Source organism: Haemorhous mexicanus, chromosome 6, assembly GCF_027477595.1.
Source record: "Haemorhous mexicanus isolate bHaeMex1 chromosome 6, bHaeMex1.pri, whole genome shotgun sequence".
In the NCBI taxonomy this organism is placed as follows: domain Eukaryota; kingdom Metazoa; phylum Chordata; class Aves; order Passeriformes; family Fringillidae; genus Haemorhous; species Haemorhous mexicanus.
Genome location: NC_082346.1, coordinates 64,017,706 through 64,031,197, shown reverse-complemented (window position 1 = coordinate 64,031,197; position 13,492 = coordinate 64,017,706). Strand labels below are relative to the sequence as shown.

At 49.5% G+C, this 13,492-nt stretch overlaps 1 protein-coding gene across 2 annotated transcripts in view; it reads right to left on the bottom strand.

The window, feature by feature from the left end:
* Positions 1-556: 556 nt before the first annotated feature.
* The window catches only part of TXNDC16 (thioredoxin domain containing 16), a 39,268-nt gene continuing 26,332 nt past the window's right edge, over positions 557-13,492 (bottom strand). For both annotated transcript variants that reach the window (XM_059850651.1, XM_059850650.1), the window contains exons 17-21: positions 10,655-10,739; positions 6,263-6,401; positions 5,551-5,711; positions 3,547-3,737; positions 557-2,575 (exon numbers count right to left, since the gene is read on the bottom strand). In XM_059850651.1, coding sequence (XP_059706634.1) covers positions 2,289-2,575; positions 3,547-3,737; positions 5,551-5,711; positions 6,263-6,401; positions 10,655-10,739 — 863 coding nt within the window. In that variant the 3' untranslated portion in view covers positions 557-2,288. The remainder of the gene's footprint in view (positions 2,576-3,546; positions 3,738-5,550; positions 5,712-6,262; positions 6,402-10,654; positions 10,740-13,492) is intronic.

The window sequence follows — 13,492 nt, the reverse complement described above, 5'->3', positions numbered from 1 at the left end:
TGATGTAGTCCAGAAGCATGACCTACATCCAGAGCTGGCAAAACCAGAGCTGGCAGTCCAGCTGGATTCTGGCAGTGATGGGACATGGATAAGCACTTCCCTTCCCAAGTCTCTGTGCTGGCACCTGCAAGGTGGACTTGGCTCAGGGCTCAGCCCAGCCTGGGAGGCTGGAGCTGCTGGATCCCACTGGTGATGCTGGGGATGAAGCCAGCAGAGCTGGGACTGTCAAGGCTCGGCCCCTCAGCAGCAGCATCCCCACAGGATCCCTCCGGGAAGCTGCTGCCGACCTCCAGCGCTCTGCTGGTGACGCTCCAGCAGCACTGGGAGAGGCCGGGATTTGCAAAGCCCCAACGGAGATGTGGCACTGACCCCTGCTGACAACTCCTGCCCCAGCCCTGCAGCCGAGAAGGGCTGTGCCTGGAAAAGGACACGTGGATAAGAGCAGGGATGTGGGAATGCTCCTCAGAAACCCTGGGGAAGGAAAGGATCCTGCTGCTGATGAGGGGCACCTGCCCCAGACCCCCTGCTCCCACCACCCAAAAGATGCAGAGGAGCCTAGTGGAGATGGAGTTTATTTAAGATGCAATGAAAATCCCAATTATTGCACTTCAAACTGCCAGTGGGCAGGGTTAGATGGGATAATGGGAAGGAATTCCTGACTGGGAAGGTGGGCAGGCCCTGGCACAGGGTGCCCAGAGCAGCTGTGGCTGCCCCTGGATCCCTGGCAGTGCCCAAGGCCAGGCTGGATGGGGTTTGGAGCAGCCTGGGACAGTGGAAGGTGTCCCTGCCATGACAGGAGTGGGATGGGAATTAAGGTCCCTTCCAACCCAACCCATTCTGGGATTGGATGCTGATGATCAGGGCCAGCATGGGAAATGAGCAATGTTCAGTTTATGGAATTCAGCAGTGTGAGGACCTCAAGGAGCAGAGAGGAATGACGGGAACACACGAAGGATCTGTTCACACCCTTCCCTTGGGAATCATGCCTTTGATCAGCAGGCTGCAGCTTATTCCTTTAAATACATACATTTTGGCTCAAAGCCTGTCACTCAGTCCAAAAATGGTCACTCTCAATTAAGGCCTTCCAGGACAGCCCAGGACTAATAATCTATTTCTGGGTATTTCAAAAGACCCACGGCCACGTGTGCTGCTCGCAGGATGAGAAATACTGAGTTTGCAATGCTCTCAGCAGTCCCTTACCAGGATTTTTTCCTCTTCCCAGTAATTTCAGAGCCATAAGGAGTAGGAAGAGGATCTGACTGTCCCAGCACATCTCAGCAGTGCTGTGGAAGGGAGATCAAGTTCACTGAAGGGAATGGGATGATCATGGAATCCTAGACCATCTGCTTTCAACCTCCTGCCATTTCTTCTCCAGGAGGTGTGCAGAGGCTGGAAATCCATTTCCCCAGCTTTTGCATCTCCCCACTTAAGTTTTGGATGTGAAGCAGCTCCATTCCATCTTGGAAGGGTCCAGCCTTGCCCTTCATCTCCCTCCCCTCTTCCACAGCACTCAGCTTTCCACAGACCTTGCTCCCTGCACCATTCCCAGCTCAGGAGGCACCAACCTTGCTGCTGTCACCAAGAGCAAAGACAAATGGAGGCTGCAAATAGCCCCTGGGCTTGTGACCAAGAAAATGCCAGCAGTGAGGAAAGCCATCTCCCAACCTGCCCACCCTTGGGATTTGCTGGCAGAGTTTTGTCCCAGCTATTCAGGATTGTTGTGTGACCTGAGCTCTGGCTTCTGGAATAAATCTGCTTTGACCAGATCCTCCTCTTCTCCCCCTGGGAGGATGAACATGCTCACAAATTCAGGTCACAAGTCAGGTATAAACACAACTGGGGCTGGTTGGAGCGGCCCTGGAGTGGTGGAATGCTGGCTGCACACGGTTCCAGTGCAGATGGAATTGCAGGATTTTCTGTCACACATCAGTAAAGCTTCTCCTGCAGCCAGGGAGGAGAGAAATGGGCTTTTTATCTTGGAATCACTCATCCCTTCCTGCTCAGGGGCAGCTGAAGTGACTCTGAGACCTGGGGAATCTACACAGCAGGGCTGAATTGTCTTTTCCAGTGTAGCTTGTTGCTTGATGAGCTCCTAAGAGCAGCCAGGGAACAACAAGTGGGATGTACAGACACCTCCCTGGGATCAGAAACCCCCAGCACTCAGCAGCAGGCAGTGGCCTTTCCTTTCACCATTCCTTGACAGCTAAAACCTCTTCTCTCCTTGGAGAAAAGGCTGGGACAGTGCCAGGCTTTCCAGGGCAGTGCCACACCTTTCCCCAGCCCGGCTCTCAGAGCTCGCTGTGCCTCTTGCCCTGCTTGTCCCTCGCTGCCAGCCTCGGGGCCGTCCCCCGCAGGCCCCTCCCAGGGGCACCACCTTCCTCTGCTGTGCTCTCCTGGGATGGCTCCTCCCGGGTGGCACTGTCCCCTCCAGCAGTGTCCCCTCCGGGGTTTTTGGGTGGGTGCTGTGCCGGGGTGTCCCCGGGGTGAGGGGACAGCTCAGGCACGGATGGCTCCATCATCTGGAGGAAGTCATAAGCAGGGAGTGGTGGCTTCCAGTCTTCCTCAGACAAGGTACCTGAGCAGCAAATACAGCCCCAGTTAGAAGGTGAAGAGTTGTGTCCCACCTCCCTGGATATTTCCCTTTCTGAGGTATTATGGCTTTTTCACCCCACCATTCTAATGAGTACAAAATTAAAAATCTTTTCTGAAAGATCATAGAACCACAGAACAATCTGGGTTGGAAGGGATCTTAAAGATCATCTCATTCCAACCCCTGCCACACCAGGGACACCTCCCACTATCCCAGGCTGCTCCAAACCCTGTCCAACCTGGCCTTGGGCACTTCCAAGGATCCAGGGGCAGCCACAGCTGCTCTGGGCACCCTGTGCCAGGGCCTCCCCAGCCTCACAGGGAACAATTCCCAGTTCCCAATATCCCATCCATCCCTGCCCTCTGGCAGTGGGAGCCATTCCCTGTGTCCTGTCCCTCCATGCCTTGCCCAAGTCCCTCTCCAGCTCTCTTGAGGAAGGCAGATCCATGCTGGCTTCCTCCAGAGCCTCATCAGGCTGAGCAAGACAGGAGGGATGCAGTGAAAGCTTCACAGCACAAGCCAACCCTTTATGTCCTAAAGCCTCCAGTAAAACACCAGCTCCCTCAGCCTTTCCCATCCAAAAAGAAATGCAGGAAGGTGCCTGAAGAGCAGCTACTTCTTACACTGCCAACTGGGAGCTGGGAGGTTTTTTATTAGCAAGCTGTGGTTGGGAATGGGAAAACACAGCCAGATTTGGGGATTATCACAGGGAAAAGATGTCAATTCCAAACTATCCACGTTTGGCTCTGAGCATTAAACAGTCCCAAAGCAAACTTGTGAGTGTGGGCATTCTCTCTTGGCTGGACTATTTGTACTTCTGCAGCTCTAACAAGCAGAGCTGCTTTTTCCATCGTTAAATTCCAGGGCAGACAATTTATTGCACGTAGAATCATCTCATAAACACACTGGAGCTCACAGTGTGTGCTTGGGAATGTTGTAAACCTGTGTCCACTTACTGCTGGGAATCTCCAGTCCTGCTTGGAGCTTCTCCAGCCACGGCAAGATGTTCATCTCAGTGATGGACTGCTCTGAGGGGAACTTGAACACCTGACCCCCAGCATGGAGGTTCACCCAGAGGAGAAGGGGCAAGGGAGGAGTGGTGGAGAAGTATGTCCTCAGGATCCCATATCCCACTGGAGTCTTCTTCCTGTTGGGAAGAGGAGATTCAGGTTTGGCAGCACAACAGGACTGAGAGTCATAAAAACCACCAAAGTATTTGGGTCACATGCAGCAAAGCACAGTTTGGTGGGACTGCAGAAGCATCATCCCTGGAAGTGTTCAAAGCCAGGCTGGACAGGGCTTGGAGCAACCTGGGACTTTGGAAGGTGTCCCTGGCCAAGGATGGGCTTTCAGGTCCCTTCCAACCCAAACCATTCCAGGATTCTGTGACTCTAAGCACTGTAAATAAGCCTGGTGCTTAAGGAATGTGTTAGGATCCAATGGAGAGAGAGCAGACAATAGCCTGAAGAAATCCTTGAGCAGGACAAAGTCTGTAGGAAGGTGGGAGATGTTTTCCACCTTAAGCTTCTAAGAAGAGGGTGGACAAGAATGGGACAGGTCCTGCAGCCCCCCAGGGTCAGGCCCTGTCTGCAGGGACAGCTGCCAGCTCCTTCCAGGTCAGCTGCTGCCACTGCAGCTCTAGAGGGATGGAAAGGCAAATTCCTCAGGTGACTCACAGAGAGTGAAAACAGGACACTGAGCCAGAGGGACAGCAAGCCCAAGAGGTGCTGAGACATTCCAGCACTATTTTGAGCTGGCTCTTGCCCTGGGAATGAGGGCCTCTTTCTAGGATGAGGGACTTTTGACAAGGACATGAAGTGACAGGACACAGGGAATGGCTTCCCACTGCCAGAGGGCAGGGATGGATGGGATATTGGGAACTGGGAATTCCTGGCTGGGAAGGTGGAAAGGCCCTGGCACAGGGTGCCCAGAGCAGCTGTGGCTGCCCCTGGATCCCTGGAAGTGCCCAAGGCCAGGTTGGATGGGATATGATGGATAGTGGAAGGTTATAATAATTCCAAGCCCCCATGGCAGGGGTTGGAATGAGATGATTTAAGGTCCCTTCCACCCCAAACCCTCCTGGGGTTCTGCCCTGTTTTGTGGCAGTGCCATTCTGCTCTGGCACAGGAAGGCTTTCTGTGTCTCAGCAGGGCAGAGCAAAGGCAGATGTGTAGGTGGGGAAGTTCCAGGGCTCTGATTTCTGGTGCATTACTGGCAGCCCAATCCCCTTCTCCCTGAGCACATGTGCATTTTCCCCCTCAGCTAAACTCCAGCCCACGTTGGACGGCGCTTCCCAGACTTCAAAGCAAGTTATGATTAAGCCACTGAAGTTTCTCTGGGCTTGGGCACAACAAACAGAAGCCAAAAATTCAAAATGCAACTAAGAAGAGGAGGATTTAAAAAAAAAAAAAAAAGAAATCCCCTTTCCTACAATCTTCTCTTCTTCTCTTCCTTAGGTGTTAAATTAATTTTGTTGCTTGAATATTTTTTAAGTTTAATTTCTGGGGCTTCTGGTTGAACCTTTTTGTGAAAGCTTTCTTTCCCCAGTCAATGACCAGTCATTCCCTCTAATTGCTGGTGGAAAATCACCATAAGACATTCCAGGAGGGCAAATTTCCATTTTTTTTTCTTCCCATATGCACTTCATTCCATCCCAACAAAAATGCAAATAACACCAGCCCCAGGGTCAAGCTACTACAAGCACTAGAGAACATTTTCCTCTATTGAAAACGATTTCTGCAATCAATTAAATATTTACTAATTTTACTTTGTCAGGCAATTTTTACAGTTGCCCAGAACACTGAGTGAACCATTGCTCAATGGTTTGACCTCCAGTTTCTGATGATTTCAGACCAAATATTCACATTACCAGCTTGTGTTCTCAGCAATTGCAGCCTCGGGGTTTTTTTCTGCAAGGCTCAGAGCGAGTTAATGGAAAGAAGAGATTTTCAAACACTCACAGGTTTAACCAGCAAACCACAAATGTCTGCTGGGGTCTTCCTTTTGCCAGCTTCAGCATTTCCTTTCTTTCCACCTGACTGATGTCACCAGCACTGAACAGGATGAGGAAGGGCTTTCCCAGCTGCAAGTACTGGGGCAGATTTGGCACGGTGATTTCCGGCTGCAGGATGTCACAAACAAGAAATTGGGGGTTATGGGGAGGAGAAAACAGGAAAAAATTCCAATTTCTGCTCTTACATGAGGGTGTAGGGGCTAAGCAAGTCTGCAGTATTTATGTGGAATGTGGGAAGCAGGAAGAGGGCTGGGATTTTGGTGCACTTGGAGATATCTTTGCCCAACCCAAGTGCACCAAGTCTGTGGGAGCAGCTGTGAACTTGGAGATGGGGATGTGAGCAGAGCAGGCAGAGGCTCCAGAAGGCACATGGAAATAGCCCTGGGAATAGGGAATAGACCCAATAATAACTGTGACAGCTAGCAGGTAAGTGACTGTGAGGCCAGTCCCTCAACTCCAGGGTCTCCTGCTCCAAGACCACACAGCAAAGAGCAGATTTCTGTCCTGCCTCCCTGCTCCAAGCCATAAAATTTAAAAACAAACTCGGCACGATAAAAATAACAAGCGGACACGGCCATTCCACAGAACTCCATGCTATAATCAGGGCTCTGCAAATGCCTGCAATGGAAAAAGGACATTTAGATTTTATTTTTACTCACAAAAATGTCCAGCAGTTCATATCTGATCATCTGCACCATGTCCTGCACGCTGTGTTCGGACAGAGCAATGCCTTCCACGCTCCGGCCGCCGCTCCGGGCCAGGAGGAGGGCAGGGGGGGACACAGAGTATTTCTGGGATCTGAAAAACAGGGATGGGCACAGGGGTTAGGACACACCCTGTCCCACATTGCAAGGCAAGATGTTTTCTATTTGCCATTTGTATGGCACTTATCTTCTGTCCATTGGGCAGTTTTCCTCATCTCTCCCACACCCACTCCTCCCTCTGGGCAGACCTCTGCTGATAAGAGGCCATGGAATGTCCCTGCATGGCTGATAAGAACTGCAGCATCCCACTGGGAGATGGGAGCCCAGGGGGAGGAGCCAAGCATTCCTACCCGGATAGAATCTGGAGATCCTGGAACACCAGCACGGCTTCTCCTCTGGATTTCCCAGAGGAACAGCAGCTGCCTCTGCCCCTGGACCTTCAGAGGCAGACTGCACCCTTCTCCAGGATCCCTGCTCCAGCAGAACCAGCCCTGGCACTGCAGGAGGGCTGAGCCACAATTCCAGTGGGACTGCTGCCAGCACCCTGACCCACAGGTGTCAGGCTGTGCTCTGGCTCTGGCAGGGGTGGTTTAGTTCACTGCAGTGTTTATTTTATTATTGGATTTGCTGGGAATCTGCCCTAAGGCAGGAATGATGAATCTGACTCCATGTTCTCAAAAGGCTTATTTATTACTTTATAATACTATATTATATTAAAAAATACTATACTGTACTAAAGAATACAGAAGGGATACTGACAGAATGCTAAAAAGATAATAATGAAAACTCGTGGCTCTTTCCAGAGCCCCGACACAGCTTGGCCCTGATTGGCCAAAGAGTGAAAACAACTCACAGCAGAATGCAATGGAAGCATCACCTGTGGGTAAACAATCTCCAAACACATTCCACATGAACACAACACAGGAGCAAATGAGATAAGAATTATTTTCTTTTTCTCTGAGGCTTCTCAGCTTCCCAGAAGAAAAATCCTGGGTGAAGGGATTATTTCAGAGAATGTGAATGGCACATTTTATCTTTTAATTTTTCTTCCCTATTAAAGAACTGTTATTCCTGCTTCCATATTTTTGTCTGAGAGCCCCTGAATGTCAAATTTATAACAATTCAGAGGGAGGGGGTTTACATTTTCCATTTCAGGGGAGGCTCCTGCCTTCCTTAGCAGACACCTGGCTTTCCAAACCCAGACAACCCCAAATGTGCTGCACACAGAGCTGGCATCCTCCTGGAGACATGTCCCATCCCTGGAAGTGTCCAAGGCCAGGTTGGACGGGGCTTGGAGCAACCTGGGACAGTGGAAGGTGCCCCTGCCTATGGAATGGGATGAGCTTTAAGGTCCCTTCCAATCCAAACCATTCTGGGATTCTGGGAATTTATTCCTACTTCTCCTTCATGTTCACACTATGGTTGGGTGATGCAAAAACCCACCCAGGGCTTCTCTCTGCCTCCCCAGCCAAGGCAGAGCTCTCAGATTCCATCCAAGGGACACAATTCACACAAAACAACCTCCAGGAGAATCCAATTTTTGTCTCAGTGAAGAAACCCAAACATGCTGGTGAAGTCCAAGCCCCACATTGGAGCAACACACACAGGCTGTACCCACCCACTCTTGGTGGAGTAGTCAGATGATCCTTTGTCCCACAATTCCCTTCTGGTAAGAGGGGTTAAAGTACTCAAAGAAAAGCTGAGAAAGTGGGAAAAGCAAAAATAGGAGAAGTCTGAGCAACGAAAGGGCAGGGGGGACACCAAGCCAGGACAGCAATTTTCTAGAAGTTTGAGGAACTTCTGGAGGCTCCAGATGGCACTGCCCAGAGGAAGCGTGTGACAGGGGAAATCAGCTGCCTCTGCAGGTTTTGGGGTCATGTCTGGTTTGTTTTTCAAAGGCTCCTGGCAATTTTTCAAAGACTGTGGCACCAAAGAATCCCAAAATGGTTTGGGTTGGAAGGGACCTTAAAGCTCAGCCAGTTCCACTGTCCCAGGCTGCTCCAAGCCCTGTCCAACCTGGCCTTGGGCACTTCCAGGGATCCAGGGGCAGCTTCTCTGGGCACCCTGTGCAGGGCCTGCCCACCCTCCCAGGGAGGAGTTTCTTCAGGTCATCAATGGCTCAACAAGTGAAGGGAACTGCAGGTAATTCATCTCCATGATGTCCAACTCTTAGGGAGGCCTCTCCCATCCTCCATCACAGCATCTATCTCTCTGGGACTCACCTCACTGTGAGCTGATGTATTTACAGTTGATTAAGTCTGGCAAAATCCTAAAAAATATTTAATTCAGGGAAGCTGAACTTTTTAAACTTCTGTGGGTTTTACAGAGATTCTTTGGCTTGGTCATGGCTCAGAGGAGTGAGGATTCTTTTTCCCTGTATCTAAAATACATCACCTTGTTCAGCAGCCTTTGATAAGCATCTGTGAGGGGGAGAGGCACTGGAAGAGGATTCCAGAGAAGCTGCCCCATCCCTGGAAGTGCCCAAGGCCAGGCTGGACAGGGCTTGGAGCAACCTGGGACAGTGGAAGGTGTCCCTGCCCATGGCAGGGGATGGAACTGGATGGGCTTTAAGATTTCTTCCAATCTAAACCATTCTGGGGTTCTACTCTATAATTCTATAAGGAAATATCTTATAGACTGCCAGAAAATCACCAAATTCCCCAGCTACACTCTATCCTGAAATGCCTTCTCCTCTTCCTGCTACTGAGGGGTTCTGCTGTTGCTCACCACAGCTTTCTATTTATACAGCAGGACCATTGAGTGGGTAACACGAGTCTTGCATTTCAATCAAAACCATCTGCAAACAAATACTTGGCAGGAATCTCTGACAATAAAGACCTCATGCAAAGCATTTCTTCCTCAATGCCTTTTTCCCCTTCATTAGTGACCAGCCCAGCAGGTGCCTGCTGAGCAAACAGCTTTGCCCACAACAGCCTTTGTGTATCCTGCAGCTCTTTTTACTCTGGAAAAGGTCTACAGGATGCACAAAAGAGGAATCAGCTTTCTGTGACCTGGGAGCCATAAATATTTTCTCCTCAAGCACTGAGCTCAAGAATGGCTTTTCATGTTCTGAAGAAGGGAAGTGAGCCTGGCTCTTGCATAAGGAATTCCTGTAAGTGTTTACTTTCTGCTCACAGTTGAGAGGTCCATCAGCTACAGTAGCTTCACCCACAAATCACAGCCAAAATCCAAATTTGGCAGAAGGACTATCAATATAAACTGCACTAAATATTCCAGCTAAACAGGAGCAGGCTGTAGACTCCAGGAGCAGGGAGGTGGATTCTTGCATGTGTCAGCTCTGAGAGAACAAAGGCTTCTTCTGCTGGTACCTTGAGAGATCACCCTGTCCTCTGCTTTTTTTTTTTTTTTTTTTCCTTCTATCAGCTGGGCTGAAATCCTCAGGAAAAAAAAGTATTAACTGATGCCTGGAGCAGTTTGGTTAATAGAAATGTATTCCCAAGGTATTTGCATTTTTATTCTCCGTGCTCACCACAAAAATGCCAGTGTGTCATCAGGAATGCATCACACCTCTGAGGAACTAATGAAAATAATTTCCTGCTGCACTGCAGGCTGTTAAACCCACACCTGGAAAAAAGGCCAGGGACCTCCTGAGATTTTTAACTCTGCCTTGCTAAGTAATTCCTGATGGAAATGAGATGCCAGGGCAAGGTGGAGATACCCCCTGGATCCAGCTGCATTTCTAGGCACTGAAGCACCTCTCACACTCCAACCCAAAGGACTTTGTCCCTTGCTGGTCTTAATGACACAGGTAAGATCCCATTAACTCCCACCTGGCTTCAAGTCAGGGATGCAATTCCAGCAGGAATGCAGCTCCATGGCAAGACAACATTTATTTCCCAGCTTCCAAAGCCTTTTCCAGCACCCAGACTCAATGTCCACACCCCTCCAAGCCCAAGTAGTCACAAGCAGCTTCTCTTCTGCCTGTTCTTGGCAACTGGGGGCAACCACCAGAGCAAGGGAAGGCACTGCAGTGACTATGCATCATTTTTTCCTCTCTCACACACTGATGGTGTAATTTTTCCAGCCTGTTTTTTATTTTCAGAAGGGTTTGCTCCTGTTTGTGTGAGGAACACAACCACATCCATGGGGGCTGAAGGACTGGAAATGAAAGTGAATATGAACAGCAGGAAGGTGACCATGGACAGGCTGAGAACCAGTGGCAGAGCCAAGGTGACAATTCCTTTTGGATGAGTCCTGAGCCATCTCCCTGAAGGAAAAAGTCACTTGTAGCTGTCCCTCAGCACAGTGACACTTGCTCCAGGCACTGCCTTTCACTAAGTGCAGATCAGCTTGAATTTTTCCCCAAAAAAAAGAGAAACCACTTACAAAGCCAAGGCATCATCTTCAAAATACATCCCCATCCTTACGTGGCCACTTAGGATGTTTCCTGCCTCTTCAAAAACTTCCCTGGCTGGAAGAAAGACAAAGACACAAGAATAAACAATACAAAGAGAGGTGTTGAGGTTTTTTCCTGGAAACCTGATCGATGTCTGCACACATAACATCCTGCCAGAGCAGATTTTCAGGAATTAAACCAGGATTAGAGGCTCCCAAGAAATTACTGCAGCTCAGGGCTGCAGGCCATGGGAGGAGGAGGAGCAGTCAGAGAGCAAGGATAAGGGGAAAATTCCCATTATGAGAACAGTGTTTGCCCTTCAGCCACCAGCACTGAGCCTCCAGGATCTGCAGGACAGAGGCACTGCTGGAAAATGAAATGTCTTTAAGGACTAAGAGTCTGTAAGTGTTCTTGGAAACAGGAGACCAATTATAACTCTAAACAGAAATCTTACAAATCCCAGTGACCTTTGAGAAATGATGGATGGTTGCTTTACTGGAGTAGGGCTAAGAGCCTGGAGATAAACCAACCTTACCCTCAAGTGTCTCTTGGTTTATCCAGCTCTTCCCAGCAGACTGGGGCTGTTGCAGGATAAGGAAAAACCAGGCTGGGCTCTCTTGATCACAGCTGAGACTGAGAGCACAGCTCCAAAACAAAGCTGACTGCAGAGCTGCTTTATTCCCTTATAAAAAGCCTCCAACTTCACAGAATTCCAGAATGATTTAGGTTGGAAAAGACCTGAAGCTCATCTTGCTCCACCCCCTGCCATGGGTAGGGACACCTTCCATCAGACCAGGTTGCTCCAAGCCTTGTCCAGCCTGGCTGTGGTTTCAGGCAGTGGATCCAGGGAAAGCCAAGTTTTGTGGGAACAGGCAAGGCATGGTGGGGAGCTTGTGAAATGCAGAGATCAGAGCTCCAGACAGCTGCTGCCAAAGGTGGGGTGGGAACTGAGAGGATTTCAACACCACCACCCCCTCTTCCTTTGCACTGAGCAACTGAAAGCAACAAAACCAGCTCTTCTGACCCAAGGAGAGGGAGAAATCTCACTTTTTGGAGAAGCCAGGTTTTTTTCTGAGAATTAAGGGGGTATCTCAGACATAGCCATGACATAAATTGCTGTCACCACACCAGTGACTGCTCCTCAGGACCTTCACAGCACAGCAGGCCAGCCCAAGCTCCTGGGAGCAGTGACTCAGAGCTCAATAGATGGAGCTGCCTCTCAATTGGTGACTTTTTGGTTCTTTGATTCCTGTTTTGCAGCTACACTCAAAGCTGTATTTTCCACTCTTTCCCATGTGGCCCATAAACTTTCATTTAAACTGTTTTCTTTTTTAAATGAAGGAGTTCCTTAAGGAGTGGCTCCTTGAGGACTCAGTGATTATCACAGAATCTCTGAATGGTTTGGGATGGAAGGGACATTAAAGATCAGCCAGTGCCACCCCTTCCATGGGCAGGGACACCTCCCACAGTCCCAGGGTGTCCCAGCCTGGCCTTGGGCACTGCCAGGGATCCAGGGGCAGCCACAGCTGCTCTGGGCACCCTGTGCCAGGGCCTCCCCACCCTCCCAGGGAACAATTCCTTCCCAGTATCCCATTCATCCCTGCCCTTTGTCAGTGGGAAGCCATTCCCTGTGTCCTGTCACTCCAGGCCATTGTCCAAAGCCCCTTTTTCCACCTGCTACAGAGAAACCATTCTTGGATGTTGCTTCACAGCTCTTCTGGTGTTTGGTTACTTGATTCTATCAGTGCTGAAAGAAAAGTTCCCATCCCTAGTTCCTCCATCAAGCTTTAAATCCTCACTTGAGATACGAAATCGTCTTGAAGTGCTGCCCTGGGTCAGCCCTGGCTCCAAGAATTCCCTCCTAAGTCAGGACAACCTCCAGCAACACCAGGCTTATTCCAGGACCTGATGAGATCCTCTCTCCCTGTCACACTTCCAAATTCTTCCCTATTTCTGGCTGTCCTAGACCCAGAGCCCCACACCAGCCCATATTTCTCCAGATTCTTTGCTTTGTACCCAAAACCCCCTCAAATTCACACAGCTCCACTGCAGACAGGAAGCACTTCCAAAAAAACCCATTTAAATATTTCCTAGGAAATTAGTCCTGGAATCCCAGCTGCCCTGAATTGCACAAGCACAACTTCACTGCTTTGGGAACAAGAAGGGCTCAAGCTGCCTGATGAGGAAGGGTCTAAAATCCCTGCAGAGTTTTGGGAAGCAGGATCTGAGCCCCACCTTTATCCCTCTGGAAGGAGGCATCTTCTGAGTGTGCTCTCCAGCACAGCAGCTCCTGCTGCATCTCTCCTGCCTTCCTCACTGATGCTGCCAAGCCCTGTGAGGCACCAGAGCTCAGGGATATTTTTAAATATTTTCAAATATTTCAATATTTTCAAATATTCCTGAGGGTTTAGGACAGTTTTACTTCTGAAGATGTTTCCAGTTTCTGCATCAAAACCAAATTTCGTCCTAAAAGTTCTCTGAGTTTCCAGGAAAACATCATAATAAATTCACCTCTTCCTAGTAAATTTTATTTAGGATTTTTCCACCAAGCCTCTTTTAGCTCAGACCCCACAAAGGGCTTCTTAACATAGTCCTGATGCTAAGGGTTGGAAAACATCCAGGATGTTTTTAGCAGGACATCTCATTGCTGTGGTTCAGTTCAGCAGAAATGACAATGACCCCACTCGCTGCTGCTCGGGGTTAGAGCAGGAATTCTGCCATGAGAAAATGCTTGGGAATTCCAGATAAATCTGCAGGTTGGTAAGAGGAACAGTGTGGTTCTCCTGACTCCAGGCTGGTTTGATGCCAGAACAGCTGGCTCCAGGTTC